The sequence below is a fragment of the Monosiga brevicollis genome, genomic scaffold (genome assembly GCF_000002865.3).
Source record: "Monosiga brevicollis MX1 MONBRscaffold_15 genomic scaffold, whole genome shotgun sequence".
In the NCBI taxonomy this organism is placed as follows: domain Eukaryota; class Choanoflagellata; order Craspedida; family Salpingoecidae; genus Monosiga; species Monosiga brevicollis.
Window position 1 is genome coordinate 805,167 of NW_001865052.1, and position 12,629 is coordinate 817,795.

General features: G+C 54.7%; 4 protein-coding genes across 4 annotated transcripts in view; 3 read left to right on the top strand and 1 right to left on the bottom strand.

Annotated features, from left to right (window-relative positions):
- Nucleotides 1–1,254: 1,254 nt before the first annotated feature.
- Nucleotides 1,255–2,837, top strand: MONBRDRAFT_26757 (uncharacterized protein; the record flags this gene model as incomplete). The annotated part of the gene is made up of 6 exons (XM_001747048.1): nucleotides 1,255–1,284; nucleotides 1,434–1,505; nucleotides 1,536–1,632; nucleotides 1,728–2,139; nucleotides 2,254–2,311; nucleotides 2,784–2,837. The coding sequence occupies 6 exons, from the start codon at nucleotides 1,255–1,257 to the stop codon at nucleotides 2,835–2,837; spliced, it is 723 nt and encodes a 240-aa protein (XP_001747100.1).
- A 363-nt stretch (nucleotides 2,838–3,200) lies between these two features.
- MONBRDRAFT_33060 (uncharacterized protein) lies at nucleotides 3,201–4,766 on the top strand (the record flags this gene model as incomplete). The annotated part of the gene is made up of 6 exons (XM_001747049.1): nucleotides 3,201–3,340; nucleotides 3,418–3,539; nucleotides 3,623–3,670; nucleotides 3,773–3,867; nucleotides 3,984–4,092; nucleotides 4,206–4,766. The coding sequence occupies 6 exons, from the start codon at nucleotides 3,201–3,203 to the stop codon at nucleotides 4,622–4,624; spliced, it is 933 nt and encodes a 310-aa protein (XP_001747101.1). The 3' UTR covers nucleotides 4,625–4,766.
- Nucleotides 4,767–4,816: 50 nt separating this feature from the next.
- MONBRDRAFT_37687 (uncharacterized protein) lies at nucleotides 4,817–7,807 on the bottom strand (the record flags this gene model as incomplete). Its single annotated transcript, XM_001747178.1, has 5 exons — nucleotides 4,817–5,627; nucleotides 6,273–6,797; nucleotides 6,890–7,009; nucleotides 7,114–7,489; nucleotides 7,593–7,807. The coding sequence occupies 5 exons, from the start codon at nucleotides 7,805–7,807 to the stop codon at nucleotides 4,857–4,859; spliced, it is 2,007 nt and encodes a 668-aa protein (XP_001747230.1). The 3' UTR covers nucleotides 4,817–4,856.
- Nucleotides 7,808–8,301: 494 nt separating this feature from the next.
- MONBRDRAFT_37688 (uncharacterized protein) overlaps nucleotides 8,302–12,629 on the top strand; it is a gene marked incomplete at its 5' end in the record, with an annotated part of 6,475 nt that continues 2,147 nt past the window's right edge. Inside the window, 9 exons of the mRNA XM_001747050.1 lie at nucleotides 8,302–8,927; nucleotides 9,036–9,171; nucleotides 9,266–9,464; nucleotides 9,917–10,026; nucleotides 10,104–10,175; nucleotides 11,359–11,447; nucleotides 11,801–11,966; nucleotides 12,030–12,127; nucleotides 12,218–12,270. Coding sequence (XP_001747102.1) covers nucleotides 8,302–8,927; nucleotides 9,036–9,171; nucleotides 9,266–9,464; nucleotides 9,917–10,026; nucleotides 10,104–10,175; nucleotides 11,359–11,447; nucleotides 11,801–11,966; nucleotides 12,030–12,127; nucleotides 12,218–12,270 — 1,549 coding nt within the window. The remainder of the gene's footprint in view (nucleotides 8,928–9,035; nucleotides 9,172–9,265; nucleotides 9,465–9,916; nucleotides 10,027–10,103; nucleotides 10,176–11,358; nucleotides 11,448–11,800; nucleotides 11,967–12,029; nucleotides 12,128–12,217; nucleotides 12,271–12,629) is intronic.

The following is a 12,629-nucleotide window of genomic DNA, read 5'->3' on the forward strand; positions in this document are numbered from 1 at the left end:
AAGCATGACGATATCAGCTCCGGCCGCTGGGGTGAGGGTTGGTGGGAGCCGGGATGTAATCGGGGATGAGAACTTGGTTGTTTAGACCTTGACAGCGGCCACTAGTTACGGCGGCAGGTGTCGGTCGCTGGAAACCTACCAATGGCTTCACGCGCATCGACTTCCTTGGAGCACTCGACCTCAATTTTGGTGCTGAATCCAGCCAAGGCCCGGGCGCTGCTCACCGCTTCTGTGATGGACCCTTTGCTCCAAATGTGGTTATCCTTGAGCATCACCATCGAACTAAGATCCATGCGGTGTGTGTCGCAGCCACCCGCTACACAACCACAACCACACAAATTGGGTGTGAGTAGTCCATCAATCTTGAGTAGCTCGAAATCAGGAACGAGGGTGGCGGCAGACAGGAAGGCAGACGCACTGAGCATGGCTTGCTTCTCGAGGAGACGGAAGCCAGGTGTGGTCTTGCGCGTGCCTGCCACGATACCCGTCCACTGTCGCTGGGCCTTGAGATCAGCCAAGGCGCGTGCCCTGAGTAAAAAAAAAAAAGGTGGGGGGTGGATGAGGTTGGTAGATGGAGCGCAGTAATGCACAAGATGCGCGACGCTTGGTCCGGCATTCAGGCTGGTCGGTGGGTATGACAGACCGGGTTGCAATGCCCGACGCACGGGCCATCAAGTTGAGAGCCGTGCGCTCCCCCAGGAGAACGTCACAGGCCTGCGCAAAGTGGTCATAAAAGCCGCGCAACCCGTGTGAGGGTAGGTATCAGCACTGTGCCGTGTGCTGGGCCACAAAGGGGTGAATGAAGTCAGTCAGCAAAGAGGCAAGCGCCGGTGACTCACGCGACCGTGCACGCGGGCAATGGTGCATCGCTCGCCTGGAGCAAGACGAGTCTCTGTGCCCTCTGTCACGAGCCATTCCACCCTGCATGGGGCACCAGCGCCAATACCATTCGTGACGAGGCGCAACCTCCTAGCCATGCAAGCCGAAACGACCGGGTACTACAGGGCGCGTCCAAGTGCACGCACCGGCAGTTGACTTCGGTAAACACGGCTTCAAAGAAGTTTGTGCCAGCCACCACTCCCGATTGTTTTTGAAAGAGATCGGCCCGGGTTTCGGCTTCACCAACAACGGCGCCTCCAATATCAAAGGCAGGCACATCTTCCTGTAGCCAGCGTACGATCTGTGCCTCGCCAGCGCAGAGGGTGAGTGTGCTGAACTCTGGCACGCGAGCCAACACCGTTGCGATTCACTGACATGATCGCGCAGCAGCGCCTTGGGTACCAAGTGCGTGGTGGACATGGTGGCAACGGCGTCTAATCATTGCACCAACCACAACCAAGCCAAATGAGTCAACCCCCCCACTACCAGCCCCAGCGCTCCTCTCACACCTCTGCACCCCGACCCCGCTGCCACTGACCTGTGCTCGTGTTGAGTTTTTTCTTTTTTTTTCTCTCTCTCTCTCTCTCTCTCTCTCTCTCTCTCTCTCTCTCTCTCTCTTTCTTGATGTTCTTGTTGATGTGAAAGTGTGTGTGTAGTCAGTGTGTGTAGTAAGTGTGTGTGTGTGTGTGTGTGTGTGTGTGTGTGTGTGTGTGTGTGTGTGTGTGTGTGTGTGTTTTAGTCTTATGAGCAGTGGTGCGTGGGTGGGGGCAACGACGGGTGTGTGAGAGTGTGGGGTGGGGTGAAGGGATCATGGTTGCATAGTTTTGGTCGGGGGGTACGAGTATCAGAGTGTGGCGGGGCGAGGGGTATGGCGGGTCGTGGACGCGGGGCGGGACTTGGGGCGGCGATCCGGGGGTTCGATGCGCGGCGGTTACGGGCAACGGAGACGGTTGTGCGTTCGACTTTGAGCTTTGTGGTGGATCAGCGACAGGACCTCAATGTGGGCTATGCCACGGACCGCGTCCTGTTTGGCAGCCAAGATGTGGCCGCCTCTCGCTTCACCCTGGACCAGCTTGGTGTGACCCACGTGCTCAATGTAGGCGTTGGCATTCCCTGCTTTTTTCCCGAAGACCTGCACTACCTCAAGCTTGAGCTCTTGGATGTACCCGAGGCGTCACTGCTCACGATCCTCCAGCCCGCCCTGGACTTTGTGCGAAACGCACTCGACATTGACCCTGCGAACCGCGTCTTTATTCACTGGTTCGGCCCTGCTCGGGACCCTGTCTGTCGATGATGGTCGGCCCTCATCACCACGCGCTTCCTCACTTGTTGTTCTCTATGGGTTGTGTTCGTCTTCTTCTCTCCTGTACACAGCAACGCCGGGGTCTCGCGCAGTGCTAGCGTGGCCATGGCCTATCTGATTACGGATCACGTTCGTCCGCATGCGCACGCTAATGCTCGACAGCTCTGCCATGTGTCTGTGCGTACCAATCACGCTCTCTCCCGCTCGCAAGGCGTACACATGTGCAGACGCCCTTGCCCATGTGCGACAAACCCGAGCTGCGGCGCGGCCCAACGATGGCTTCTTGAGACAACTCTCCGCCCTTGCCCCCAACCACAGCAAGTCAGAAGCGGGGGCAAGCCGAGAGCGCACGTAAGGCTGGTGCCCTCGCGGACCATCATTATATGCCGACACATGTACATTCATGTAATTGATGCCTATCAAACCGACACCACGTTCCAGTTTGCAGCACGCGTCCATTCAAATTCAAACAAGGATCCTCCGGCACTCGGCTCCATGCTGGCCGGAGCCATTTCCATCTCCCGCTCCTTCAACACACACACACTCTCCAACCACCCAGAGCTCTTCGAAAACCCGGAAAGCTCTTTTTTTCTGACATTAGGAGAGTGATTTAGAGAGAGAGAGAGAGAGAGAGAGAGAGGATTTAGAGATTTAGAGAGAGATTTAGAGAGAGATTAAAGAGAGAGAGACTTTTAGAGGAGAGCGAGAGAGAGAGAGAGAGATTTAAAGAGATTTAGAGAGAGATTTAGGGAGTTAAAAGAGAGAGAGATTCAAAGAGAGAGAGAGCGTTTGCGAGGAGCAGCTGGCGGGAGACTTGGGAGCGCTCCTTGGATGGCGGCGGCGAGGGTTGTGTGGCTGGCGTTAGGTTGATTGATTGATTGGCCATCGCGGTTTGGGTTGGAGGGTAGTGGGCGCCTTCGAACTCGGGGTTGTGCAGCTCAAGGCTCGGGTGGACCAGAGTTGGCTGGCTTTTGGGTGCTTTTTGCAACTGTCACTTGATTGCAGCCCCACGGCCAGGATGGGACTGTCGTCCTTATTCGGGCTGCGCATCGCCGTGACCAGGTTCAGCAGATCATCATGCCTTCAGCGACCATTGAGTGGAGGTCAATCCAGCGCTAGGAGTCCCTTTGGCCACACCCGCCGCCTTTTACGCACAGAGTAAGTCCCCAGAGAGGGTCCACACGCCAACATGGGGGATTTAGCTGATGGCATGATGTCACTGGTGTGCAATGTAGCCGCTCTCAACGGTGGGCCCGCATGCAACCACCGGCCTCGGCCTTACCGGGTCGCGCAACTACGTATACCTTGATTGGCATCAACACCGCCGTCTTCAGCCTCTGGCACCTGCAGCCGCCACGTATGTACCCTCAAGCAGCGGCCCCCACGTGAACAAATGTGTGGCGCTTGATTCTCAGCTTGGCATTGCCTTGGCCGTGTTAGATTGGATGATTCAACACTTTGCAACGAGCGAGCAAAACTGGAGTGAAGGTAGCCATCTCAAATCAGCTGCCCACCGCCCCTTGGGTCCCGACGACGACCCCCGGGTTCACCCCGCCTTGCTTTGTGCCGACTCGCTGCCCATGGACCTAGGACGCTGGTATACCTTGCTGACCGCTAGCTTTAGCCACCAAAGCTTGATGCACTTGGCCGTCAACATGTTCGTCCTCAATAGCTTTGCACCACCAGTGAGTTTCCACCCCTTGAGAATCTCACCACTTTGCGGTAACGCGACAGATCAAACTACATCAACCAGCCACCATCTTACTGCCTTCTGCTCTGATTCACATTGTGGTTCCCTTAGGTAGCTGCTGTACTTGGAAGTGCGGGTCTACTCACACTCTATCTCGTGGGGGGATTGGGTGCATCGTTAGCCCATATCTACGAGAGTCAGGAGCTAGCAGACCTACGAGGTAATTGACTTCACTGACATCCTAGTTATTTCCGCTGTGCCATGCACCTGTTCTCGTCACGCCGCGCCCAGCGTCGTCACATTTCGACATGATCTGCGTGCTCATCCTTGTAGCCGGCCGGCGTCTACCAGCGATTGGTGCTTCAGGCGCGGTTCTGGCCATTTGCACCATGTTCGCGCTCATCAATCCCATGCGGCCCATCTACGTCTTCCTCATAATCCCGGTGCCCGCCATCCTGGCCGTGGGCGCCTTTCTGGCTTATGACATCCAAGCATCGGCTCAACTGTCCCGCCACTCCAACGTCGATCATGCTGGCCATATTGGAGGGGCCCTGACGGGCCTCATCTTCTACGCTCTGTGGGCTGCCCTCAAGGGCCGACTCCCCGGAGGCGCACCAACGCGGCCAGCAGTAACTCAAGCGGTTCGCCTCGCCACCCGACGCACCAGTCGGCGCACACCACCAGGAGAGCCAACCAGTTTCAACACGAAAAACAACCGGACTTCCACACGCCCGCGTGGGACTGCGTTTTAAATGCAACGTCCTGATCCCCGCCTCCCCCTCCCACTTTGCTGTCCATATAAAAGCTCAAACACCCGACCACTTCACCTTTGCCTGGTGTTGTTTCTTGCCTTATTTTTTTTTTGTCTAAGCGATTCAATTCAGCTCTATGCTCAAGCTGCTTTGCAGCACGACAATCTGACCTAGACTAGTGCTTGCTGGGACCCTCAAGTCCACACAACGCACCCACATCAAGAGTCCGCATCTAACAGCACTCCGCCTCGGCGTTGTGCAATTTTACACCGAGTTCCATGGCTCGAAGCTCCTCGCATATAGGTGCAAGAAACAAGGCGCTTCGACGTAGAGCATGGGCTGCTAGGTACTGGGAGTAGGTCGCATTTGCCCGAGGCCTTTGCGGGTCATGCGGGTCTTCGCCCCACAGGACAACCATTGCTGCCATTCGAACCTCAGAGTCCTCGTCGTTTTGAACCATCTCCAGCAGGGATCGTTCGCAGAAAGGATGCTTCAAAGCCTTTAAGAGGCCCAGGCCTTGAACCGCTGCAGTTCGAACCTCGGGCAAGCGCGAGCGTAGGGCTGGCTCAATCAGGGTTTGCCACGCATCATTAAAGCGGAGTCCTTTCCCTGGGCCATGGCGCAAAGCATATATGCGGAGCGAGTCCTCAACCTCCGCTCTAGACGCATCCTCCAAAACCCGAGCCAAGGTATCAGGTGGATCGGGCACCGTCACAGCATGGCTCAACATCCGACCATATCGTTCAACAAGATGCCCGCTCGGAGAGGCTTCTTCTTGAATGAGCGTTGCAATAAAGTTCAGGGCACCCTCTGCATATCGCCACGGGGCTGACAAGCGGTGCACCTCAAGCTCACGCAAGCAAGTTTCTGCCTGCTTGACGAAAAACTGGACGAGTGCGCTGCACCCTGTGAGATGTATCAAATACTCTCCGCTTCTCCACAGTGGCTGCCACAAGCGGCTGGCATAGCCAGCCGCCTCGACAATTGCGCTGAGGGCACCCACCTGATCAACACATCGCAAAGTGAAAACAAGTTCCGCTTCCCACTTTGGGGGGGTAGGCTCATCGCGCCTGCCAAGCCAAACAACCAAACGTACGTCGAAAAGACCCCAAAAATCTTGGCGTTCCTGGTCAGATTTTTCATTCAGAAACTGTAAGCAAGCCTCAAGAAGCCTTGCGCTATGTCACAACCCAAAGACTCGCGTGAATCGCAGATGCTGACAGGCTTGTTTCCGCTAAAAAGCGCGCAAGCACAACAATGAAAATTGTGGTACAGTCTGAGTGAGCCATGCCAACATACTCTTTTGCAGCTTGAATGTAACAGCTCATGTGACGCCAATCGTCTACAGCTGGCCATAGCTGCTCAAAAATGGCAAGGGATGATCTAACCATGGAAAAAAATGAGACGCATATGTTTTACTGCAACGGTTGCAGAGACCGATTCCCAGTTTCTTGGGTTGTCACGTACCGCGCCCACGTTCGAGGCCAGTGCGGAAAATAGCCCAACGCTCTGAGAATGCCAGTGCCATCAAACAGCTCCTGATTCGTCGAGGCCTTGATGGTAGCCAAATTCTGACACATGGCCGAACAAGAATACGGTTTAGAGCGGTACGACAAGGTGCAGACGCAAAGAGTTCCGAATAACTGACCGCGCAGAGCGCGGCTAGATGGCAGCGTTCATCATCCGCCAACGCCGTCACATCTTGTATCAGGTCAGACATCGGCAGTGGCACATCAATGGTGATGACTGGCGCTTGGGATACAGGGACAAAGGGCAGTGTGCTGAGCCCTGGCCATTGTCGCAGCAAGATAAACCAAGTGGCACTGATACGTTCCAGCTCGTTGCCGGAACCACGCACGGGCAGGCACGCTTGCCAGGTTGTCATGTTCATCAACAACACAAGCTGCTGTGCTGCCTTGAGCGCGCAGGCTCGCAGATTGAAGTGACCTCGCAGCATGATCAGTTCTTGTAGCACAGGCAAACACGCCTCGAGAGCCCGGCCTAGTGCCGGGGTCTGTGCCAGGTCTTGTTTGCGTCGAAGAAGCGCAGCTTGTACGTCATTCACAACGAGCATTAAGGTAAGGCACGCCTCTTGCTGCACCAAGGGTGACGCCGCGCTAGCAATGACGGCCAACAGCTTGTGGATCACATCCTGCTGCACATGGTGGGAAGTCTGTGGTGCACACACATGAACGTCAAACAGAGGCGAGAAGGTCGGCAGCGAGCATATGACGTTGCCTGCTCGTCAATGGGCGGCACACGCACCAGCGTAACGAGGTGGCACGTCGTGTTGCGAACAAAGGCGTGAAGGTTGACGTTGGGCGAGTGCAAGCACGCAGACAGACTGGGCCAGAGACTGGACAGATCGGCCTCGGGGGTTCGTAGCTATCGAAGACCAAGACCAAGCCATGGAATTGCCATACACATAAGAGGTGCTGCCGCGCGAGATGTGTGGGGTTAGGCAGAAGCGGGGTGGGTGGGGAGCTTACTTGTGCATAAGTTCTGCAAAAGCAAATAAGTTTAACCAGCTCAGCACAACGAGTCGCTGTGGCCTCGTCATGAATCGTTATGGCTGCATGTAAATGACGGTTGAGATCCAGTTCTTCAATGAGGGCACTCCAGCGCTTCCAACGAGCAGGGAAGAAAAAATGCTGGGCCAAGTCCGAGTCAGAACGACGCGCGTCGATGCCAAGGATCAGCTCCGCCACCAAGTCGTAGACGAAACCAAGCTCAAGTGCACTTCCTGTTTCTGGCGGCAGACTGATGAGACGATCGTGGCAATACTGGAATGCCTTGTCAGCATCCAGCCCTTCGGTACGAAGATCCTGTCGCAGATATCGCCAGCCCTCAAAAACGACGTGATAGCTGTGAAGCAAGCCCAAAGCAACAACAAATCTGTGAGCCCGGCGTGAGCATGCGTCTGATTGGAGCTTCAAAGGTGACTTCCGAAAGCGACGGTCGCTCTTACAAGTCGCTACGACACGCTCGGCTTGCAAGCCGCTGAAAAGCGTTGTTGCATAGCTCGATGGTCGCGCCTTCGTCGACATACACCTTCAAAGCTTCCAGCTCTGCCTCTGTGCGCTGGTCCAGCTTGAGTTGAATGTCGAGCGCCTCTCCATGGCTGTCGCTGAGCCCTTGGCCGTGTTCAGCCTCTGTGCGGCCCAGCTCCGGCTGCCCAGCCATACTGCCATTGATATCGCCAATTTGAATTCTAGCTGTTGGTGACAACCCTGCTCTGCAAATCTGCCGAACAAGACTCTATCACCGCTTTCCCGCAGCCAGCACGCTCTCTCCGATCCATCCAGCCCATCTCCAGGAGTGGCCCAGCGCCATCTCATCCAACAAACTCCCGCAGCGCGCAAAAACCGTGTGTGTGTGTGTGTGTGTGTGTGTGTGTGTGTGTGTGTGTGTGTGTGTGTGTCGTGTATGCTATTTTATTTTAAACTTGCACTCTCCTTTTTGAACTTTACTCTCCTTTTTATTTTAAACTCTCTACTCTCCTTTTCTCCTAAACTTTTACTCTTTTTTTTTTCTTATCACACAGTTTCATTCATCTCTCTCCCTCCCTCTCTCTCTCTTTCTTTCTCTCTCTCTTTCTCTCTCTCTCAAACTCTCTACCAATTCACTTTCTCTCTCTCTCTCTCTCTCTCTCTCTCTCTCTCTCTCTCTCTCTTGAAATGTCGGGGACGATCTCTCCTCGACTGCCGGACTGGCGGTGGCTCTTGTTGTTGGTGGGCCTGGTGGCAAGCGCGGTGCAGGCGGGGCCTGGTGATCTCTCTTGCGGTGATGTGTTGCCCGTGGCTCGGCATGCAGACCTTCACGCGTGTGCAACTTTGAATCCTGGCTTTCCGGCTGTGGATGTGGCCACGAGTGTGCTCTACCCCAAGGCCCGAAGCGTCACCTTAGGGCACGGCCATGCGCATTTGTTGCCTCGGGACCTAAAGGTTCGCATCCTTAATGCATCGGCTGCTGATCATCAAGTCTTGCGCACCGCCGTGACCGACTTTTGCACCCGCATTGTCGACGCTTGTACGTCTGCACCGGCCACCGCGGCAGCCAGCGAAGCCGAGGAGACGTTTGCCCTCTCCATGATTGAGATTTTCATTCACAACGAAGACGAGCCCTTGCAGCACCCGCTCAAAGAGCAATATGTTCTGGATGTTGGCATGACGCACATTCGCATCGAAGGCCAGGCCGTCTGGGGCGTTCACCATGCCCTAGCTACGCTCTACCAGCTGATCGGCCGCCACAACACCCGCAATCTCCCTGCCATCACCGGCCTGCCGTTGCGCATCGAGGACAGGTAGTGACATTCAGCTGGCTCTCACCGGCTTACCTGGCAGCATGTTTGTCTGCTTTGTCGCGCGTGGCTGAATCCTGCTCATTTTTCATGTATTGGTCCGCGACGTAGCCCTGAATTTGGCTGGCGTGGCCTGCTTGTGGACACATCCCGCCATTTCATGCCTGTGCCCATCCTCAAGAATCTCATCAACCTCATGGCCACCATCCACTACAACGTGCTTCACCTTCACCTCGTCGATGATCAGGTTTGGATCATGAATGTGTAGAGCCTGCGCCCTATAGAAAACAACAAGGAAAGGAATTAAAGGCTGCCTCACTTGTGCTTTTGCCGTTGCTCAGTCCTTCCCGGTCGTGGTACCTGAGTTTCCTCATCTGAGTGAAGAAGGTGCATGGCACAACGTTCACCCCAACGTCTACACACCCCAAGATTTGGAGGATCTTGTCAACTATGCCGGAAACCGCTCCATTCGCGTCGTGCCAGAGATTGACATTCCTGGTCACAGTGCTAGCTGGACCTTTGGCGAGCCCCAACTCAAATGTACGTCAAGAATGCCTTCTATTTTACTTTGGTTGTTTGGGCTTTGGTGAACTGCTTGACCGACGCAAACCGCACAATTTAGCCTGCAACCATCCTCGCAACACCATCAATCCGCTGGAACCCCGCACCTACGAGGTGTGTATGCGAGTGCTAGTGCGGCGTGCATTCCCGTGACAATGCCTTTTTGTTTTTTTTGTTTTTTCCCTTCCAAAGCGGTCCGTTACCTCACTCATTTTTAACCGAGCCAGGTGGTGCGTGGCGTCTACAAATATGCCAACTCGGTCTTTCGCGACGATTACTTTCACACGGGCGGTGACGAGTTTGATGTTAAATGCTGGCAGATGAATTCTAGTAAGCGCGCGCGCATGTGTGTCTTTCTACGTTTTATTCTTTTATTACATGTTTTCATGATGCTGAACCCCCCGCAATGCCCTTCCTTGCTTTGCTGGCAGCCATCCAGCGCGCCATGGGTGGCGCTACGGGCTACGCACTGCGACAGCGCATCATCGATGCTGGCTGGGATGTTGTGCGTGAGAAGAAACGCACCCCGATCGTCTGGAAGGTATGTTTTGGTGCAAGGCTATGTTTCATTGTGATCGCGTGGGTCAGCCTAACGGCATTTGCATGCTTGTGTTACAGGACATGCGGGATTCTGGCATGTCAGTACCCAAGGACGTCGTGCTGCACGTCTGGAAGTTCTGGGGAAGCTATGTATGTCGTGTGCTGGAGCAAGCGGTCTAGAATTCGCAGAGCGCGCACACACACTTTTGCTAATGGGTTTGTATGCTTTTTTTAGCTCTGCGGTCTTGCTTCAGTGGTTAAAATGGGATACAAGGTCATTCAGGTGGGTTTTGTGGTACCTTGGCATCCTTGGCATGGCCCAAAAGGCTGAACGGCAGCCATTGACATCATTGTGGGTGCATTCAGAGCCAATATTACTACTTGGACAACGAGGGAAGGTTTGACGAACACTATGAACGCCCAGTTTTTTTGACGCACAAATGTCCCTTGAGCAAAGAGTTGCTCCAGCAAAATGCTCTAGGAGGCGAGATGTGCCTTTGGGCAGGTATGGACCTGCTGATTTGTGCAGGGGTGTGCTTGGGTCTCACGACAACCTTGTATCGGCTAATGGTACGACTACGTGTCTGCTCTTTCACCGCTGGGCGCCCTTTTTGCAGAGAAAATTGAGGCGCACAATTTGTTGTGCCGGGCGTTTCCGCGCGGCTTGGCCTTTGCGGAGCGCCTCTGGTTTTCAGATTGGATGGCCAAGGGCGACGCCAAGGCTGCCTATCCTCGGGTTCAGTACGTAGCATTGGTCAAATCGGTCCAATTGCGCGGATTTGACAGCAGGATTGGGCTCGCGGTGTCCACAAGTCATCCTTTGCTCACCCCTTTTGGCTCATCACCCTCGGCAGACGCTGGACCAAGATTCAACAATTGCTGAAATACAACATTGCCAGCGCAGAAGGATTCGGCCAGCCTGACCAGTGCCAGGATGCCAGGGACGCGCAGGACCCGCGCAACACCAAGCTTCGCAATGCTATGGGCGACATGCCCCGTCTTCCCAAATAAAAGCTTCAAACTTACAAATTCATGCATTCGATTCTAATTTCGCTTGTCATGTCAAGCTTAACCCAGCCAGCAAAGAAAGGGCGGGCGCACGCACACGCGCTGATACCTTGTACCCGTCTCTCTATCCATGTCAACCCCACTCCTCCTCCCTGCTCTCTTTTGCCAGTGGACGGACCGCCCAGCTTGCGTCTTCCAACAAATACTTTTTCTTGTGTGTGTGTGTGTGTGTGTGTGTGTGTGTGAAAATTTCGATTTCGTGTGTGTGTTCGTGTGTGTTTCCTTCTCTTTTTTTTTCATTTTTTTTTTTGCTTTTCGCGAGCAGAAAAAGCCAAGCGACAAGCACGATGGCAGCCACATTTGCGCGCCAGTGCTGGCAGTCATGCCGGCAGCTGGCCTGGAAGCCAGCACGTGGTAAGACTTTTAAGCGATGGTTTGACTCCTCGCTGTTGTTGGCTCTCTGGAGGCGTTGGTTTCGTATATCTCACGTCCTAGACCTGCTCAGTGGCGCTGGCGTCGGCGGGAGGAGCCACTGCTGTGGTGGCCATGCATCAGGACTTTATTCCAAAACCCACCAAGTTTCAGCACTTTTTCAGCGGTGGTGTCGGTACGTTCTTCAGTATCTTCCTTCATACGGTCGCAGAGTGTGAGAGTGTGAGAGTACGTGTGTGAGGGCAAGCGAAGAAGAGGTGTAGTAAAAAGAGAAGGCGGTCGGGTGGTATCACGTCGCAGAGAGACGCAGCCGCATCGGGTCTCATGTCCGGCAGTATAGGCCCCCGCGCTGACAGGCGCCCCCATACCATCACGGTGCACGGCGACGAGCGCGTCGACTTTTACTACTGGTTGCGCGATGATAAGCGCGAGGACCCAGACATGATCAAGCTGTGCAAGGCCGAAAATGCTCACGTTGAGGAGGGCATGGCTGGTACTGAGGTATGCTAGCAAACGCCTTGTCAAAGTCCTGTACTCGAATCGCCTCATGGCCCGGCATGATAGGATTTGCGCGAGAAGCTCTTCAAGGAGATGCGAGGCCGCATTGCCGAGGATGACACTTCCGTCCCAATGCGCAAAGGCCCCTACTTTTATTACACACGGTGCGTCTCGCAACAAAGTCAACGCTCTTGCACACTCTGCATGGGCGCTTTCGTTTGTCCTGACACGGGGCACATGCATCTGTTGTGCAGCTTTGAGAAGGACAAGCAATACCCGATTCACTGTCGCCGCAAGCTCAAGCTTGGTGCGGCATCTCTCCTGCTTTTCGAGACCGCGCATTTCTGCTCTTCTCATTCGTATTTCGTGCAGGGGCTGATGCTCCTTACAGCGCTAGCCAGGACATGAACGATGAGCTTTGTGAGGCGGAAGAAGTTAGTGCCGTCTGAATTTTGCTTCAGACACTGACTCATCGAGTGGCCGCTCACCTATCTCTTCCACTGTCACTTGTCACAGGTGCTATTGGATGTGAACGTCGAAGCTGAAGGCAAAAGCTACTATCAAGTTGGCAGCTTTGTGCCATCGCCCGACCACCGGTCTGTTTTGCCTTGCCTCGTCCCTCATTTCGCTAGCTCCAATGCCTCGCCCATTCACTCTTGTCGCTAT